Source organism: Nicotiana attenuata, unplaced genomic scaffold (genome assembly GCF_001879085.1).
Source record: "Nicotiana attenuata strain UT unplaced genomic scaffold, NIATTr2, whole genome shotgun sequence".
Classification (NCBI taxonomy): domain Eukaryota; kingdom Viridiplantae; phylum Streptophyta; class Magnoliopsida; order Solanales; family Solanaceae; genus Nicotiana; species Nicotiana attenuata.
This window is the reverse complement of record NW_017671991.1, coordinates 12,804-30,385: the sequence shown is the minus strand read 5'-3', so window position 1 is coordinate 30,385 and position 17,582 is coordinate 12,804. Positions and strand designations below refer to the sequence as shown.

Genomic DNA, 17,582 nt, shown 5'->3' with positions numbered 1-17,582 from the left:
ACCATTAACCATTTTTGCTTTATAAAGATGATATATACAATTAGCCCTTTCATCATGGTAAGATCGTGAAAGCTAAAAATACTACAACAACAACAGTATAATCTCACAGGTGAAGTTTGGTAAATATAGTGTTTACGCAAAACTTATCTCTACATTGTGAAGGTAGAGAGGTGGTTTCCAATAGACACTTGACTCAAGAAAAGCATGTAAAGAGAAGAATCCAAGTAAAGAAAAGCAGTAAAGATAGTATTAAACAAAAGCTGAAGCAAAAGACACAATATGTAGTAATCGTATCGTGAAAGCTAAAAATACAAGTTAATATTGTCATGCCAACTGTTTCGCCATTTTTCTGTTTACTACGCCAAGCAAGTGGCATCAACAAATTAACTAAAGATGCAGTAATAACTGAAAGTGGACTTGTAGTGCGCACGTTGCCATCTAGAGTTCAACAGGGATATTCTTTGGAAACTGAAAAACAAAGTAGAAGAAGAAATAAAAATGTTAAAACAAAAGGCCGTACATTAATTATCCAGAACAGGAGTTCTCAGTCCAAAAAGGACAATACATTGGCAGCCCATTTGTTCTTACACAAGCATCATACAAGTAAATATTATAGATACAGTCCTCCTGTCTTTAACAGTCCAATGGTGTAAACTGACACGCGCACGTTGGCGTGAAATGATTTTGATACGCTTAATCCCCGTGGATTGTATATCGCTCCCACTTCTTTGTTGGGTCATATATCTGCAACAAAAGACAGGCAATGGCATATTATGTAGAAGGAAATAGGTATACAACATTACAATGTCTCGTGGTAGGGGTGGAAGGGTGTTCTGAGTGCAATTAACGTGTTAGCTGCACTTTAGTTGCGGTATGGTATCAATAGCAGCATTAATATACTCACTATAATTGTGTCGAGTGAGAACTTAGAAGACTTGACATAATAATTGTCAAATCAAGTCCATCGCCAGCCAGTGAAGAATATAAACACGACAAAGGAAAATAGAATAAGAGATGTTACCTCCCACCGAGAAGCTGGAAATATATGCTTGTTTTTTTCATACCAATGCCTCTCTACAACTTTCCCAGCATGTGACTGCATAGCAATTGTAACACAGAGTAAAGTAAGAAAATGGATGTGAAACATCAAGAGCAACCACATGCAGGAACAAGTTAGTAACACTTACGGGATCTCTCCCTCCGTCCCTCCCTATCACACACACTCTCTCTCACACACACACATGCACACACAGATTCCATGTTCTCTCGGACATACATCATTTTCCAGGACAATATACAAGAAAATTGCTATTTGAGGTTAATTTCAGAGAACAGAACTACTAACAGAAAAGGTCTAACAGGAAAAGGAAGAAAAAACTAAAAAGAAAAGCTTTGATTTCTATTAGTTAAAGAAGCATATGTCACAATGCTACACTAACAACCCCACTTTTTTGGATTGGTCACCAGAAGCATTCAATACGACATATCATAGAAAAAAATCGAACCCGGTACAGTTAAAATCACTTAACATGGACAAAGTGCATGTGCAAATAGGAATTCATACCTCATCCTTCTCTATAGTAGCATCAGCAATGGTCCGCACATCTTCATGGACATCAAAGTGAAAAAGCTGTCAAGAATATTAAAGATAATTCCCACTGAGTAACTGCCACAGATTCAACAAGCATGGGATAAACTCGAAATCAGGTATTTCACATTGTATAACATGACACAATGCATTTTTGGATCTCATAAAAAAAAGAATGACGCAAGGCATTATGCAAAGACACAAGACACAAGACACAGACATACAGATACATTGTTATACATCCTTTTGTAATCACCATCATTGTACATCCTTTTGTTGAAAGGATGTGTTCGTGCTACTTTCCTTTGAAAATATTCTAGACCAGATTTTGTCTATGCAGAAACTAATGCAAATAAATGCCAAATTCACGTTTGATTTAAGAATTAAAAAACGAAACCAAATTTGAGTACAGTATCATTAAATATAATGTCTGTTACGACTGACTTCATAAAGAGTTATGGGGAAGAGTCACAAGTGATTAATGTAAAATGGCAACTGTAGGAACTATCTTCCAAATTTCAATAATAATGTTAACCAATGAATTGGGGAAAAAAGAAAGACAACCAACAAGCACAGATTATATACTGAAAACACTACAGAGATCTTTCTCTGGATTCAAAGAACTCTAAACCACCATATGGTTTTCTAGTGGGGGAGATTTATTTTGAACTGAATCAAATTACTTAAAAGAAATGTGACCTACAGGAAGAAAACAAGAAATTTAATGTATTATAGACAATGGAAAAGCTAATTTTCTGGTGGCCAATACTCTTCAGCTCCGCAGAGAGGATAGCATTTGCATGAGGAACTCTACTCCACAGCCACCTCCAAGCCCTTAGTACTTTATTCTTGCTTTTTTTTAGATACTATTTTTGATAAGTAGATAGAGTTTTACTGAAGAAACGCACAAAGTACAGTATAGAGATGCTATTTTCATTGAATGACTAATGTGAAGATATGTGGAATGGGTATTTTAGTGTTAAATGCAAGAAACTAACTAGTACTCTTCTCTTCTTAGACATAAGCAGAAAGCTACGTGAAGCATCAACTTCATCAGAACATCAGTCAGGATTGAACATTACCGGTCCACTCTTTCCCCTGGCTTTGTTTATAATCAGCTCATAGAAACTGTGTTGCTGAAAATGCACCAAAATTAGCAGCGAGTTAGCCAGTATTCAGCAAATTAGAAGATAAGACATGACTCGCACATGAATCACACAAGCACGAAGGATCTTACATGAGGAATGATTAGATCTTCTTTCACATAAAGAAGATTCTCCACTGAAGTAGTTCGAACCTCTCGAAACTCAGGTGCAAGCTGCTGCTGAACAGCCCGAAGAAACTCCCCTATGGAATCACCCTTCCTCACCTGGACATGGAAGTAGTAGAATTGAATTGAAAAGCGAAATTCAAAAGTTTAGACAGCTTTATAGGCTCTTCATGTCTGGTAGTTACGGACCTGGATCACTCGTCTGTGGCCTGTTCCGTCCCAATAGCTGTAAGTGATTTGTAGAGGCTCGTCTAGAATATAGCAAGAGAAACAATCAGAAGCTAGACTTCTTCAAACACTTCAGAATTCTAGGAAGTCACCTCCAAAGACGGGTGACGGGAGATTAAAAACTGTTTTAAGTAAGCAAAATACACTTACTTTTGATTAGCTCCTGCTCGCGCACCCACTGTTTCCGGAGCCTTTCACGTTCAGCTTGTTCCTCTGCCTCCCTCTCACTGAAAAAGTGCACTTTGAATTCCAAATTAAATTAATGAGTAAAAAGGCCAAAAGAGAACACGATAAAAAACAAAACGAAGTAGAAAGGGGTTTCTTTTTGGGGGAGGAAGATTGTAGGAATGCCCAACCTGTCCGGTAAGAAGCTGGTCTCTACTGTAGGATCTTTGCCAAATTTTCTCCACACACGCTTGTCAGATTCTTCATTCTCTATATTGCAGATGAGACATGAAAAGATGGAGCTATAAGCACCATGGCATACAATCTGAAGGCAATTTATATCAACTATGTCATAACGATTAGCTAATGCAATTGTTTAGACATGCTCGTGTCCCGGATGTCTTTCTGCGTATATGCACATAAACATACTGATATGATCCTGGATAGTCCGGGCAAAATGGAGAACATTGAGAATGACCCCAAATTATCTAGTGGACCGTTGACCTGCTCCAAGTCCAAGAACGTTCAAGGGATGCACGCTAAGGAGCTGCATGATGATGTTTGGAGAGTTACTTGGAGGATTCATGCAAAGAATACCATGTTTGGAGTCTTGAGAATTGAAGAATCCAGACCACAAGTCAAACCGTGTGACACGGTTTCACCAACCGTTGGCTACGGTTCAAGAGGGGCCTGAAGAGCTGAAGAAAATAAGGTTCTGGAATCGTCACGGTTTAGCTGTGTGTTATGGTTGGGTTATGGTTGGGGCTACGGTTTGGCCTGGCGAGATTTTTTGGGAAATTAACTTTGAAACTTTTCCTATTTTACCCATTGGGTATTTAAACAACCTAGGGTTAACTTCATTAGGAGCTCAGCATATTTTGAGATAAGAAAACTCTTGAGAGAGATTTGGAACCTCTTGGTTCGAGTTCGACTAACTTGGGTTCTTGAGGGTAATCTTGTTCTCCTTTCTTTATAGGTTCTAATTTGTCGTTCTTAGGAGGCTATCGAATAGTTTTCCGATCGTTGCTTGAGACGTTCACCTAGGGTTCTAGATTTTCTTCTAAATTTCATTATCAGACTACTTTTGATTATCATAATCAAACCTATCATTAGTTTTTGCTTTAATTATTGTTATTTTCATATTCCGTTGTTTTGTTTATCTCGGATCGTATCACATATTCATGCTTATCTGATTACACGTAGTGCCATAGTGGCACCTGACAAACTTAAGAGACAATAAATGCCGCGTGATTTTCATTAAATAAGACATGGATAGTCGGATAACTTTCTTTTTTATAATGAGAGTGGTGTACGGGTAAGCTTGCGTGCATTTCTACTTTTTTTTGAGTAGGATATCTATTTTCAGAAACTCATGCATCCTAAGACCATTTCCCTCTTTATCTTAAATCGTGCCAAACTTCTAATGTGATTGAACTGACCAAGCTGAGATTTTTCTTTTCTCACCGCTAATACTGGGAAAACTCATGAAACGTGCACATCAGAGTTCCAAAAAGAAAAAAAAAAAGATGCCACAGATGCCATGTACCATCTATGATCTAACCAACAAAAATATCCACCAAGTCGCTGACAAAAATTAAAAAGAATTCAAAGTGTACGACAACAATCCTGTCCCCCCCCCCCCCCCCCAAATAGTAAAGGAGGGGAACAGAGCACCGGGTTTAAAATGGAAAAAAATAATAATATATATACACAGACACAAAATATATAAACATAACCAGCTGGCTGCTTTTTCTTTATGTTATGCAACCACAACTCAGTGAAGTAGGCGGCGACAACTGCTACTAAGGTCTGTCTTAAGGCATTGGCTCTCTAAGAAAAGGATTTCTTATCGTTACATGGGTCCTCTAGAAGGACAAAATGGTTTGGGGAACTTATATTGAAGTGCAGCACCATGATTCAAGAAAGTTACCCACTCTTCACATCAAAAAAAAAAAAAAAGCATGTCTTTGCTAACCAATAGGATCTCTTGTCAAGTTCTCCTTCTATTTTAACACAAAATGATCTTGGATATAAACTTACTTTAAGACAGGCATGCAGTATCAGAAAATAAAGGAATGCTAAGAGATTGCTACTTGTCTGGAGCAGCCGAGCAAGTCTAAATGCAATCAAGTTTATACAATGTTACTCCAATTATAGTTTTTTCTTTTCTATTCTTACCTTGTTTCTTTTATTTTATTTTTTATGACGGCGGTGTCCGGGCTAGCTTGCGCACATAAATTTCTTTTTTCTTTTTCCTATTCAGTACGACAGATCCCATTACTAAACACCAAGTTAGTTTCAACTGTATGTAATACCTTGTTTTCTTCTTTTTAAGCTGTACAATAATATATAAACATAAATTGCTACATGATGAAATTACTTGAACCAAGACCCACCCATGTCTTGCATAAGTTTAAGTTTATAGCAATCATGAACCTTCTTTGACAATGTTGTTTAGTTTGTGGAATTAAAATTTAAAAAAGAAAACACCTGAAACAAGTCTGTATTTATCTCTCTTTCCGAAGAGTGGCAAACTTATGGGTGAAAGAAATATGGTGCTCATGAAGACTTCAAATTTCAAGACCAAATAAAAAAATTATTTCTTACTGTTTTCCTCGTCTTCATCTTCGTTGCCATTATCCAAATCATCGCAAAAAGATAGCCGAGGGTCAGCCTTTATCTTCCTCTTTTTAAGCTTTTGTAACTGAAGCTCTTCCTCCCTGTGACAGAAGAATCAGTCCACAAATTAAACATACATCACAAAAGAACTCATACATATTGCACTCTTTCAGCTTCGCAAGACTGCCACCGAAGTAGGAAATACACTCACTCTTGTTGCAATTTCTGAAGCTTCTCCTTTTCTTCCTCTTCAAGCTTGGTTTTAATAGTGACCCTCTATACATGATTCGAAATACAAGAGCAGTTAATTTCATCAAGAGATGAATTGCAAAGGAAAGAATCTTATATGCAAAGCGATCAACTCACCTTCTCAACATATTGCTCCCTTGTAACAAGACCCACAGTTTCCTTTTTAAAAGCAGTCTCGAGAATCTGAAAAAAAAAATCGGTATAAGCAACAATGTCTGGAAAACATATCCACTTGTCTATTCAGTGAGTCCACAACTGACTAAAACTCCTCCTTACAACAACAGAAGGAACATGTGTAATTACTAATTAGCTACAATCAAAGGCTGAAATAAGCTCAGGTGTGTAGGTTGGCTGCAAAAGGTATTGGCAATTGAGAAAAGAAGATGTAGAGAAGGAGACAGAAAAAAGGAAAACAGCAGTAATCCTATATGTAGTAGGGGATACCCCAACTATAGGAGCTCTGGAAAGATTTATAAAAGCTCGGTGGAATTTTGTTGCAAAACCTAAGATCTACTACCACAATGAAGGCTACTTTGTTATCAAATTTAGTACAATGGAGGACAGGAATGAGGTAATCTTCTCTGGACCACATACTTTGAATAATAGGCCTATAATTCTCAATGATTGGGAGCCAAACTTTGATTTCAGTGAGGAAGTTTTAAGCACAATACCCCTGTGGTTAAATTCCCAAATTTACCTCTTAATTGTTGGTGTATGGAATCACTGAGTAGAATTTGTAGTGTGCTGGGGAATCCTATATATGCGGATGAATGTACATCGAAGATAGAGAGGATTTCTTTTGCTAGAGTGCTAATAGAGATGGATGTGACCAAGCCACTGTCCCGAATTATTAAAGTCTAGGATCCAAATGGGAAAATATTTAAGCAGGAAATATGATATGATTGGCAACCACAGTATTGCAACAAATGTTTACAAATTGGGCATGTGTGTTCTGTTGAACTGCCTCTGAAAAAACCAGCACAACAGCCAAGAGGCAATCCTAAAAAACAGATGCAGGAGTGGCAAACAAAGGGTGGAAAGCTGGGTGTGCCGCAAAAGACAATTGATGTTCAGAAAGATGAGCCGCCTAAGTGTCCAGTTGTTCATCCAGTTGCGCAGGAACCAGAGCAAGTAGACAAATGGAAGATGGCAGTGGGCAAGACTGCTACAAAGAATGTCCAGGGACCAAGAATTGGCAAAGATCTACTCAACATTACTAATGGGTTCAGTCCATTAGGTGACCAAGGGAACATTTTGCAGCAACATCCTAGTGGTACAAATGATAAAGGCCAGTGTAGTAAAAGGAGTGGATTTGGTAGTACTGAAATCCCTACAATTCTAAAATGACATTGATTACATGGACTGTAAGGGGAACGAATAAGTTGTACAAACAAAAGGAGATTAAGGTATTTATTAGTAGAAATAAAATTAAAATGATAGCTATAGTCGAGCATAGAGTAAAGGAGCAGAATGCCGGACAAATCATAAAGAAGATAGTCCCTGGTTGGAGTTGGCATGATAATTACAATTCAAACACTAGAGGGAGAATTTGGATTTTGTGGGACCATAATGTTATAGACTATACTCCACTGCAAGTGGCAAGTTAATATATACATGGGTTGGTGAAGTTTCAGGCTACTGAGTTCTATTTCACTGCTATCTATCGCCTACACACTGTTGGAAATAGAAGAAGTTTGTGGACAGAACTGAAGCAATTAGGGACCTTACAACAAGGATCATGGCTATTAACGGGAGATTATAATGCTGTGCTTCAGGTAGACGATAGAATAAATGGTGCAGATGTCCAGGAACAGGAGATTAAAGATTTCAAGGACTTCCTAATTGACACAGAACTAACTGAAATGAAGACAGTAGGAAAGTTATACACTTGGACAAACAATCACATCTACAGCAAAATTGACAGAGCATTGGTGAATGTGGAATGGATGGTGAATTGGCCTCATCTGGAAGTTATGGTACTAGACCCTATGTTCTCGGACCATTCCCCCCTATGTATTACTTTCGAAGATCAAGCAGGCACAGGTGGCATACCTTTTAAATTCTTAAATCACCTCTCTGATCATCAGGACTTTTTGGCAAGAGTTGATAGAGGATGGAGCAAACCAGTAAATGGAATTTATCTGAAGGGTGTTTGGCTGAAATTAAAAAATGTTAAGTATGAAATGAAACCGTTAAATAAGGAAGAATATGATGCTGTGGATAGGAAAATCATCGCTATCAGGGACAATTTGCAAGAGGCACAAGAGCAAATGAGGTGTCCCGGGCATGACCCTGTATTGTTTGACAGGGAGAAAATACTGAAGATTGAAGTAGAAAAATGGACAATGGTTGAAGAGACGATTGCTAAGCAGAAATCAAGGGTAAAATGGTTGCAATTAGGGGATTCTAATAGCGCTTATTTTTTTGCCTGCATGAAGAATAGGACTGCTACTAATCAAATCAGAAGACTTGTAACTACAGATGTGGTGATGTTGCAATCAGAAGATGAAGTAAAGAAGGAAGTACTAAACTTTTATAAGCAACTTTTGGGCACTTAGCTTCTCAATTGCCTGCTTTGCAAGATCCACTGTTCTCAAATGGGCCTAAGCTGAGTAGAAATCAACAACTCCAGATGATCTCTCCTGTTACAAAAGAAGAAATCTACATGGCAGTAAAGGATATGGATGATATGAAGGCACCTGGATTGGATGGTTTTAACGCTTGTTTCTACAAAAAAGCTGGGCAAGTGATTGGGGAAGAGGTAAAAACTGCTATACTGAACTTCTTTGAGAATGGGGATATGTAAAGGCCAAAGAATTTTTTTTTTTTTTATTTGCACCGGGTGTCCGAGTCTCTAAGAGCCCCGACTAATCCCGGGGGTGCACAGGCCCTCGGCAAGGAGTTTCCCGCAAGTGCACCACGGTTAATTCAGGTTTTACCCAGTCCGATGGCCCTCAGAAATTGTTTGCACCCAGTGGGTTTCGAACTTGAGACCTTGAAATGGAGCAAACCCCAAGGCTCAAGTCTATTGCCACCGGGCCAACCCCTGAGGGTTATGTATAGGCCAAAGAATTGTACTTCTGTAACTGTTGTTCCTAAAGCAAACAATCCGTCAATGATTAAACAATTCAGACCAATTTCATGTTGTTCAGTGATATATAAGATAATTTCAAAGGTGCTAACAAAGAGAATGCAAGAGGTGATAGATAGCTTGGTGGATATGAGTCAATCAGCTTTTGTCCCGGGAAGATTGATTGCTGATAACATTATTCTCAGTCATGAGTTGGTGAAGGGCTCTAGTAGGAAAGGTATTTCTCCAAGATGCATGCTAAAAGTGGATATGGAAAAGGCATATTATTCAGTGGAGTGGATTTTTGTAGAACAAGTTTTGAAGGGGTTGCACTTCCCTTCTAAGTTTACTCAGTGGATCATGATGTGCTTAAAAACTGTCTCTTATTCTATCCTCATAAATGGAAAGCCATGTGAACCTTTTCCTGCAAAGAAAGGATTGAGACAGGGCGACCTAATGTCCCCATTCTTGTTCATTTTGGTGATGGAATATTTCCTGTAGAGCTCTAAAGCAGGACAAGAACCAGACTTCAATTACCATCCAAAGTGTGAAAAGATGAAAATCATACAGTTGGGATTTGCTGATGACTGACTTCTATTTTGCAGGGGAGATGTGAAGTCTGTCCAAATGCTATTTGACTGTTTCCAAGAGTTTTCCGCAGCTTTTGGACTTAATGCAAATAGGGACAAAAGCTCCATTTATTTTGGAGGAGTGAACGATGTAGCGCAACAACAGATTATGGAGGCAACTGGTTTTGCAAAGGGTGACTTGCCTATAAGGTATTTGGGAGTTCCCTTGAGCTCAAAAAGACTCTCAGTTATTCAACCCTTGCTTGATAAGATGCTAGGTAAAATTCAAAGCTGGACAGCAAAGCTCTTATCCTATGCCGATAGGGTCCAGTTGATAAAAAGTGTTCTGTTTTCAATACAAGTATTCTGGTCACAAATCTTTGTGCTACCCGTAAAGGTAGTCAAGCTAATAGAGTCTACTTGTCAGAAATACTTGTGGACTGGCGGGGCTGAACCATCTAAAAGGGCTTTACTTGCATGGGAAAGAGTCTGCTACCCCCAAGTAGCAGGTGGAATGAATGTTTTGGATGTGGTTAGTTGGAATAGAGCAGCCATATGTAAGCTTCTATCGAATTTGTGTACCAATAAAGATAGTTTGTGAGTAAAATGGGTTCACACTTACTATATAACAACGCAGCAAATCTGGAATATTGCACCAAAACAAGCCTCATGGGTAGTGCAGAAAATTTTGAAGGTTAGAAGGTATGTAAAACAAGCAGGAATGGGGGAATTTGAGTTTCAGACAATGGCAATATTCTCTATCAAGAAAATGTATGTCTCGATTAGAGGTGTTTTCCCTAAGGTGTCATGAAGGAAGTTAGTGTGTAATAACCTAGGAGCTCCTACATGGATATTCATAATGAGATTAGTAGCACATGGGAAGTTGAATACTAGGGATAGGTTGCTAAAATGGGGGTTGAGTGTTCCACAAAACTGTCGTCTATGTTACTGAAACTGAAAATATAGCACATCTATTCTTTCAATGTGGCTTGTATGCACATATCTGGAATAAGATCTTACAATGGCAAGGTATAAATAGGGTGGCACTAGATTGGCATGATGAGTTGAAGCGGGCTGAGATCTATGCAAAAGGGAGGAAAGCTGAGGCAGAGGTGTATAGAATGGCTCTAGCAGCAAGCTTGTACTACATCTGGAGAGAAAGGAACCTCAAAATTTTTCAAAACAAGCAGTCAGATCCTGAACATATAGTGAAGCAAATTATCCAGGAAGTCTGTTGTAGAAGTGCTGTCAAAGCAAGATTGGCTAGGAAGCTTGAGCTACTTTATTTTTATCCTTAGAACTAAGGTAAAAGTAGTTGGATAGGGGTGCAGATAAATAGGTGGGGTTGGTAGTATGGTTTAGTTTCTGAAGTTCTTCTGACGTTGGGGCTTCATGTCCAACAATCAGATTGATTTTCTTTCTCTCTGTACAGATAGTTCACTGGTAACATCTTTTATTTACCAAAAAAAAAAAAACTCAGGTGTGACAAAAGTCCATAAATCTTCTAAAGTTACATTTCAATAAATATCAATAAATCAACTAGGCCTTAATCCCAAACAACTAGTTGAGGACGACTATATGAACCATTTGTATCCATTTTGCTATGTTGGGGCAATTTCATACCAAGTTAGTTCTCCACTCTATTTGGGCGCATTGTATACAGAACAATTTACGTCTACATATCAGTTAAAATAAATAAATAACTAAATAAAGGAATGAGCTTTATATGCAAGTGTAATTGAAACCTCGGATGTACTGGACCCGAATTGAAGAAGACCAGGTTGGCCTTTAGATGAAGCAGTCTTATTCTTTAGCTCCTGAATTTTTCGCCGCTCTGCTTCTCTCTGCTTTTCAAGCCGTCGGATTCTGACGGCGTCTTGGGCCGTACCCACGTATCCATCTCCCATGCCCGACATGTTTCCTTAAATTCTTCTTCTAGGGCACAAAGTTTGAACTTGAAACAACGGATTGATGATTTTTGGGCAACCTCTGTGTATGCCACTGTTAAAACGTTGTGAACGGGAAGTTGGGGCGCGAGTCGGTTCGCGGTCGGGTAAACCCACGGCAACCAAAACTGGAAGTATCAAAACCTAAGTATTGATTAATTACAAAGATCAACCTGAAGGTTCTTCTCAATAGTTTTAAATGTTGCGCAAATCTCTCTTCGTTTTCTTAAATTTAGCTCCTTTCCTTTTTTTTTNNATTACAAAGATCAACCTGAAGGTTCTTCTCAATAGTTTTAAATGTTGCGCAAATCTCTCTCGTTTTCTAAATTTTAGCTCCTTCCCTTTTTTTTTTTTTTTTTTTTTTTTTTTTACAAGTTGAGAAAATGGATGTNTTTAACTTTAAGTTTAGTCCTTTCCTTTTACCGGTTTTTTTTTTTTTTTTTTTTAAGATATTAGTATTGGTATCTGCACGATGCGCGAATATTATCAAAGAATATTAAATAAATTAGAGTATAATCTGATTTATTAGAGAACGTTAGATTATGCGTTTTAACTAAATTATTTTTATCGTCTTATTTATTCAATAGTAAAAGTTCAATGTAATTAAATTAAACGAATTATATAATTATGGAATAACTTTTGAATGTTACTCAAATATCGTAATTATATACGTCATGCTACAAATATTATGAAAATATAGTCCAAAACGAATAAGAATATGTTATAACTAAATGAATCAAGAAAAATTCTTTATTTACTAATTATCTAGCTTCATTTGTTATTTATCCTTCATTGTCATTACAATATTTAATTCCTTCTTACTTGTAACTCGTGCTGAAAATCATAAAATGGTTCATTTATAAATACATGTTTATTTAGAAATAGTCCCATATGAGATTATAATAATCTTAACTTAAATGATGATAAAAGAATAATGCGGTAGAAAATTACTATGTATATTTTTATTTTAAAAAATTATATTTCAATCAAATTCAAAAACTATATCAATAGATTCAAAAAATATTCCTTCAATTCAAATTAATTTTTATTACATAACCTTATAGTATTGTCAAAATTGCTCAGTGGCTTTCTATTAACTTATGTTTTTATTTATTAGGTTACCACTTGACTTAACTTCAATACAGCTACTCTTTTTGCTGAGCGAATAGTAAAAGTTTTATTTATTATTTTTCTAACTCATTTGTCATTTGTTCATCATCATCATCATTCTTTTCTACTTGTAACTTGTGATAAAACAAATAAAGTAGTTCATTTGTAAAATATATTTATTTAGAAATAGTCTAATATGAGATAATGATTATTTTTGCCTTATAATAATGATAAAATAATAATGTGATAGGAAATAATCTTCATTTGAATTTAGAAGGTATTTAACTCAGATGAAGTTAGCATTATTATAAGGATGATCTTTTTTTGTCCAACATATTTTATAACTAAAATCATATCTTATTTAGTAGACTATTATATATTTTGTTTATTTTATTATTAGCAAATAACTTATATTAAAAAAAATCATCCTTTTCTTCTCTTCAATATTTGCATTTTTCCTAGGGAATAAAATAACAGTCCATACCTATATAAATATAAATATATATAACTTAGAGTTAATAATTTTTCCGTGTTATATTATACTAATAATTATTATCAATAAAGCCTTTCATGAAATTTTTAGCATTATTTTTAATAATTATTGTAATAGTTCGTACAATTAGAAATTAAATGTTTTCTTTTTTTATTTTTAATATAATATTTTGATAATAATTTGAATTATTAACATGACCTATATTAATAATTACGGGTAAAGTTATTTTAATGATTATTTAGTAGTACATACAATTAAAAATTAGATTTTCTCCCTATGTTATTTTTAATATAATAATTCAATCGTTATTAGAATTACCTATAACTAAAAATTTATTATATTTCTAATATTTTAATGAGTTGCTTGAAAATCCTTAATTTAAATATTTCTCATCCTAATATAAAAAGATTTCTTATTTCAAATGCAAATAAGTCCAACATTTTTACTTTTAAATTGATTTTTATTATCATGTTAAAATGCGATTTATTTTATTTGAGTACATTAAATCATGTTGATTTTATAAAATTCTAATTATCAACTTAGTTCTTAACTCAACCTATGAGACTCTTTCATAACTACTTAATATATAAGATTAAAATATTTTGATTGATTACCACAATAATTTGAGTAAATATGGTCTCTTAAATTAAATTACAAAAATATACTCATATTCTATTGATATATGTATATGATAAATTACATTCAATATTTTATTTTTATTCTGTATTTGTAATCCTCTAGCAACTCTTCCAGGAGAGATAGATTTGAATATAATCTTCCTCTTAGAAGTGAGAGATCCATCCCGTGCCTTATTTGTTGGCTCCTTGAATTCTTAGAATAGGGTCATTCAACATATTGGACTGTTCTTACTTCTATCAACACAGGCAGAAAAATTAAATAAAAATACACTCCAGAAAAACTAGAGTAACTATAAACTCATGCAGCACTATATCTAATTAAATTATACCTTTTCATCTTGTGTGCATTCTCGATTTGAATTTCACTTTTTAACAATGATTCGGTCCATCTCTTGCGATTTTCTTTAGGGAATATTCAGGACGATTCCATTATGGATGACACTATTTCATCCTGCAACCTAACCAGTATTTGAATTTTTCTACTACTATTTTCAAGTTGGAAAGTGTAAAAGTTGGAAAAACTGTATAGGAGACCAATTGTATATAGGAGTTTTATTTTAGATTCAGAATTTTAGCCACAAGTTTAAAAATTCGGAGTTATCTAAAGCTTGGAAAAGATTTTTATTTTTCAAAAGCTTTAACCATACAATAAAAGTTGGATTTTTCTTTTCAATCCAAAAAAAAAAAGTAATTGTTCCCTCCTTTGAAATAATGTACCAATTTGTTCTTAATTATTTTTTTTAATCCCCCTACATAAAATCATAAATTCACCAACTTACCATTTAATGTGGTGAAAGGCATTGCAAGAGGTGATGTTGAGTGATAGCAAACTCTCGAGTTTTTTGGTAGGCATTTGGACATTGGGTTGAAGTTACAAAAAAATGATGTTAAAGTTAAAAGATGAGTAGTTGGGAAGCTTAAATTGTATTTAGACATGTATTTTAGTTAAACTTGCACCCAATTGTCAGCCCGGTAAATAAACTTACAATTTTCCCATTTGAACACCTCAACTTGACAGAATGAATACTAATAAAAACATCCAATCGAGCGTGTATATCAATTGCGCTTACATCCATTTATTTCTTGACACGTGTTATTGTGGACCCCACTTTTAAAATTAATATATTAAAATTTTATTTTATTTTTACTTTATTCTCCACTCAAACACTTCCCACTCGCCCCAAACCAGTAAAAGAAGACACTTGGAGAAAAGCTTCAGACCAAACCCCAAATCCAAAATTACTCAGTTTCCTTCATCCCTTTTCTACTTCTCTTCTTATTTCTGTTAAATTCAATTAGTAAAAATACACCACAATGCTCCCTCACTCTGAAGCCATCGTTCAATTTTTTTCTGGAATTCCAAAATTGATTTTTGCTTTGTTTTTCCTAATTCGAAAATTGGCATGCAAGTTTTGGATTCTTAATCTACCTCTCAACTATACCCTTGACTTTCAGTGAAAAAATAGCTTGGGAGAAAATTGAAAGGTGCTTAGTGACAGTGAAATTATTGCGTTTGATTTGGAAGTAAAACTGTTGGGTTTGATTCAAATGGGCTTTTGAATGATTGGAGTTTTTCTTCTTCAAGTCCCTGCACTTGCAAGTTTTTTGCTGAATGTATTCCCAAATTCTCTTAACAACGTTGCACCATGGCAATTCAATCTCTCATGTACCAAGAAACTTCACCAGAGCATCAAAAAGCTGGATAGGAGCAAGAACTCCTGAATTGTGCCGCTTTTCCTTTCTCTTTGGTTCATCTAAATCTATAATGAGAGAAACGGGATTTCATGCTCAAATGGTCAAGTTGTAGATATCAATCTCTCTCTGCAGACCTTAGTTGGGGGGTTGGCGGACAGTGATCGAGGAAGAAGGGGGAAAGGGTGTACTGGTAAAGAAAGGGATGGGATGCGGGCCTCTCTTTCTTTTTAATTTATTATTTTTCCTAATTGTAAAAAAAATTTAATCCAAAATTATTGTACTCTCACGCGCTAATTATGTGAGATTCACGCATGTTGTCCATGTCACCTGTGTTATTGTCACATAAGTATAGTCAATCGTCAAAGGTGTTTACTGGTTCACATATGTAAGATGTTCAAATGAGAAAATTATAAGTTTATTTACCGGGTTGGCAATTGGGTGCAAGTTTAAGTGGCCAGAAGGCCATTTTACCCTTTTAATATTTTATCCCAAGTTTAATATTTGCAAATATTCATGGCCAAACTAATAAATTGAACTTCAATATTTTATAAATACTAAATTTTAATAATTTTATGTATTAAAATATTATTTGTGGCCACACAAAATCACGTTTCCTTTTAACCTACAATATTTTTTTTTAGTTTTTATTACTCACATAGTAAACTGAAAGGAAAAAAGTTAATAAATTATACTTATGAGATTAAAATGATCCACTCTATAACATAAAAGTTCTCGCCCATTGTATCGACTCTCAACTTGATTTCTATCCCTTCTTATCAAATATAACTGTTTAACCGCAAAAACGGTACAGTTGAATTTATATGCGGTTTATAGACAAGTGAATTCGATCCCAAAATGATAAACGAATAAAACAAGAATATTAGACCTAGCGTTGAAATCGAGATAAGACAACAAAAATTATGGTTCCAGGAGCAGAGCTTCCGGAGGCAGTAATAACGATATTAATAAGCAATATTACTGAGCTTTGAACAGTATATAGCATAAGCTTGTCAGAAAGTTTGTGTCCCCTTACAATGGCTCTTGAGCTCACTATTTATAGTTACACATAGGGAACAAGGTCCTAGGATCAAGCCCCGCCTAAATGACAATTATGGGGGCCATTGAAGGGTGTGTAACGATATGCAATGAACGCTATATTCTCTGTAACGGACTACGTACTTAGTGCTATAGAATATTGTCCAATTAATGCTACTAGGTGGCAGGCAGGCATTCTGTCTTTATGAATATCATTTTTCCGGAACACACGAGGTTGCTGCCGTCGGACCTGATTGCCATTTGCCTCGCTTTCCATCTGCCTTCGGCTTCATGTGTTGCTTTATTATGCGATCATTTAATATATGAACATATTTTACCCTATACAAATAGTCCCCATGTTTTCCGGTGGCAAATCCTTGTGTCATCGGGAAGTTGGTGAAGATACCTTTCTTGGAGGTAATTCTCTGACCCTATCTAAAAAGTTTCTAACGGTTGATTAGACGCACGTCTCTCCGCATTTAATGCCCCGAACAAGCGTCATCCCATGATTTAGCAACATTTTCGCCGGTTCTCGAGGTAATTATGGCCACGATTTTAGTCGACTATTCTTTTACATATACGCCTCAATCTTCTCCTTTAACACTTCATAATTTTCAAAACTCTCACAAATTCTCTTTAATCAACTCGCACTTGTTTTCAACTTCCTTCGATCTTCTTCTCCGGAGAGAAAACCCTTACTTCCTTATAATAACAATGGCCTCCTCTTCCATAAATTCTAGTGCTTCAAAGAACAAAGAAAACACTGATGATGTTGCTCCTCCTACGGTGAGAACCATTATACCTAGAAGGCTTACTACAACTAAAGACTTCGAACAGAAGCACCCTTCTACTAACCCCCGCACATGGCTTGTTGGTGTATATCCTTCTTCCATCCGTCAAACTAGCA

General features: G+C 35.7%; 1 protein-coding gene across 1 annotated transcript; it reads right to left on the bottom strand.

Moving 5' to 3' along the window:
- Positions 1 to 296: 296 nt before the first annotated feature.
- Positions 297 to 11,886, bottom strand: LOC109211214 (protein XAP5 CIRCADIAN TIMEKEEPER). The gene is made up of 12 exons (XM_019374716.1): positions 11,504 to 11,886; positions 6,237 to 6,302; positions 6,082 to 6,146; positions 5,859 to 5,971; positions 3,443 to 3,521; positions 3,237 to 3,313; positions 3,048 to 3,109; positions 2,826 to 2,957; positions 2,671 to 2,724; positions 1,565 to 1,630; positions 1,022 to 1,096; positions 297 to 744 (listed from the first exon to the last, which is right to left on the bottom strand). The coding sequence occupies exons 1-12, from the start codon at positions 11,672 to 11,674 to the stop codon at positions 694 to 696; spliced, it is 1,011 nt and encodes a 336-aa protein (XP_019230261.1). The 5' UTR covers positions 11,675 to 11,886; the 3' UTR covers positions 297 to 693.
- Positions 11,887 to 17,582: the final 5,696 nt, after the last annotated feature.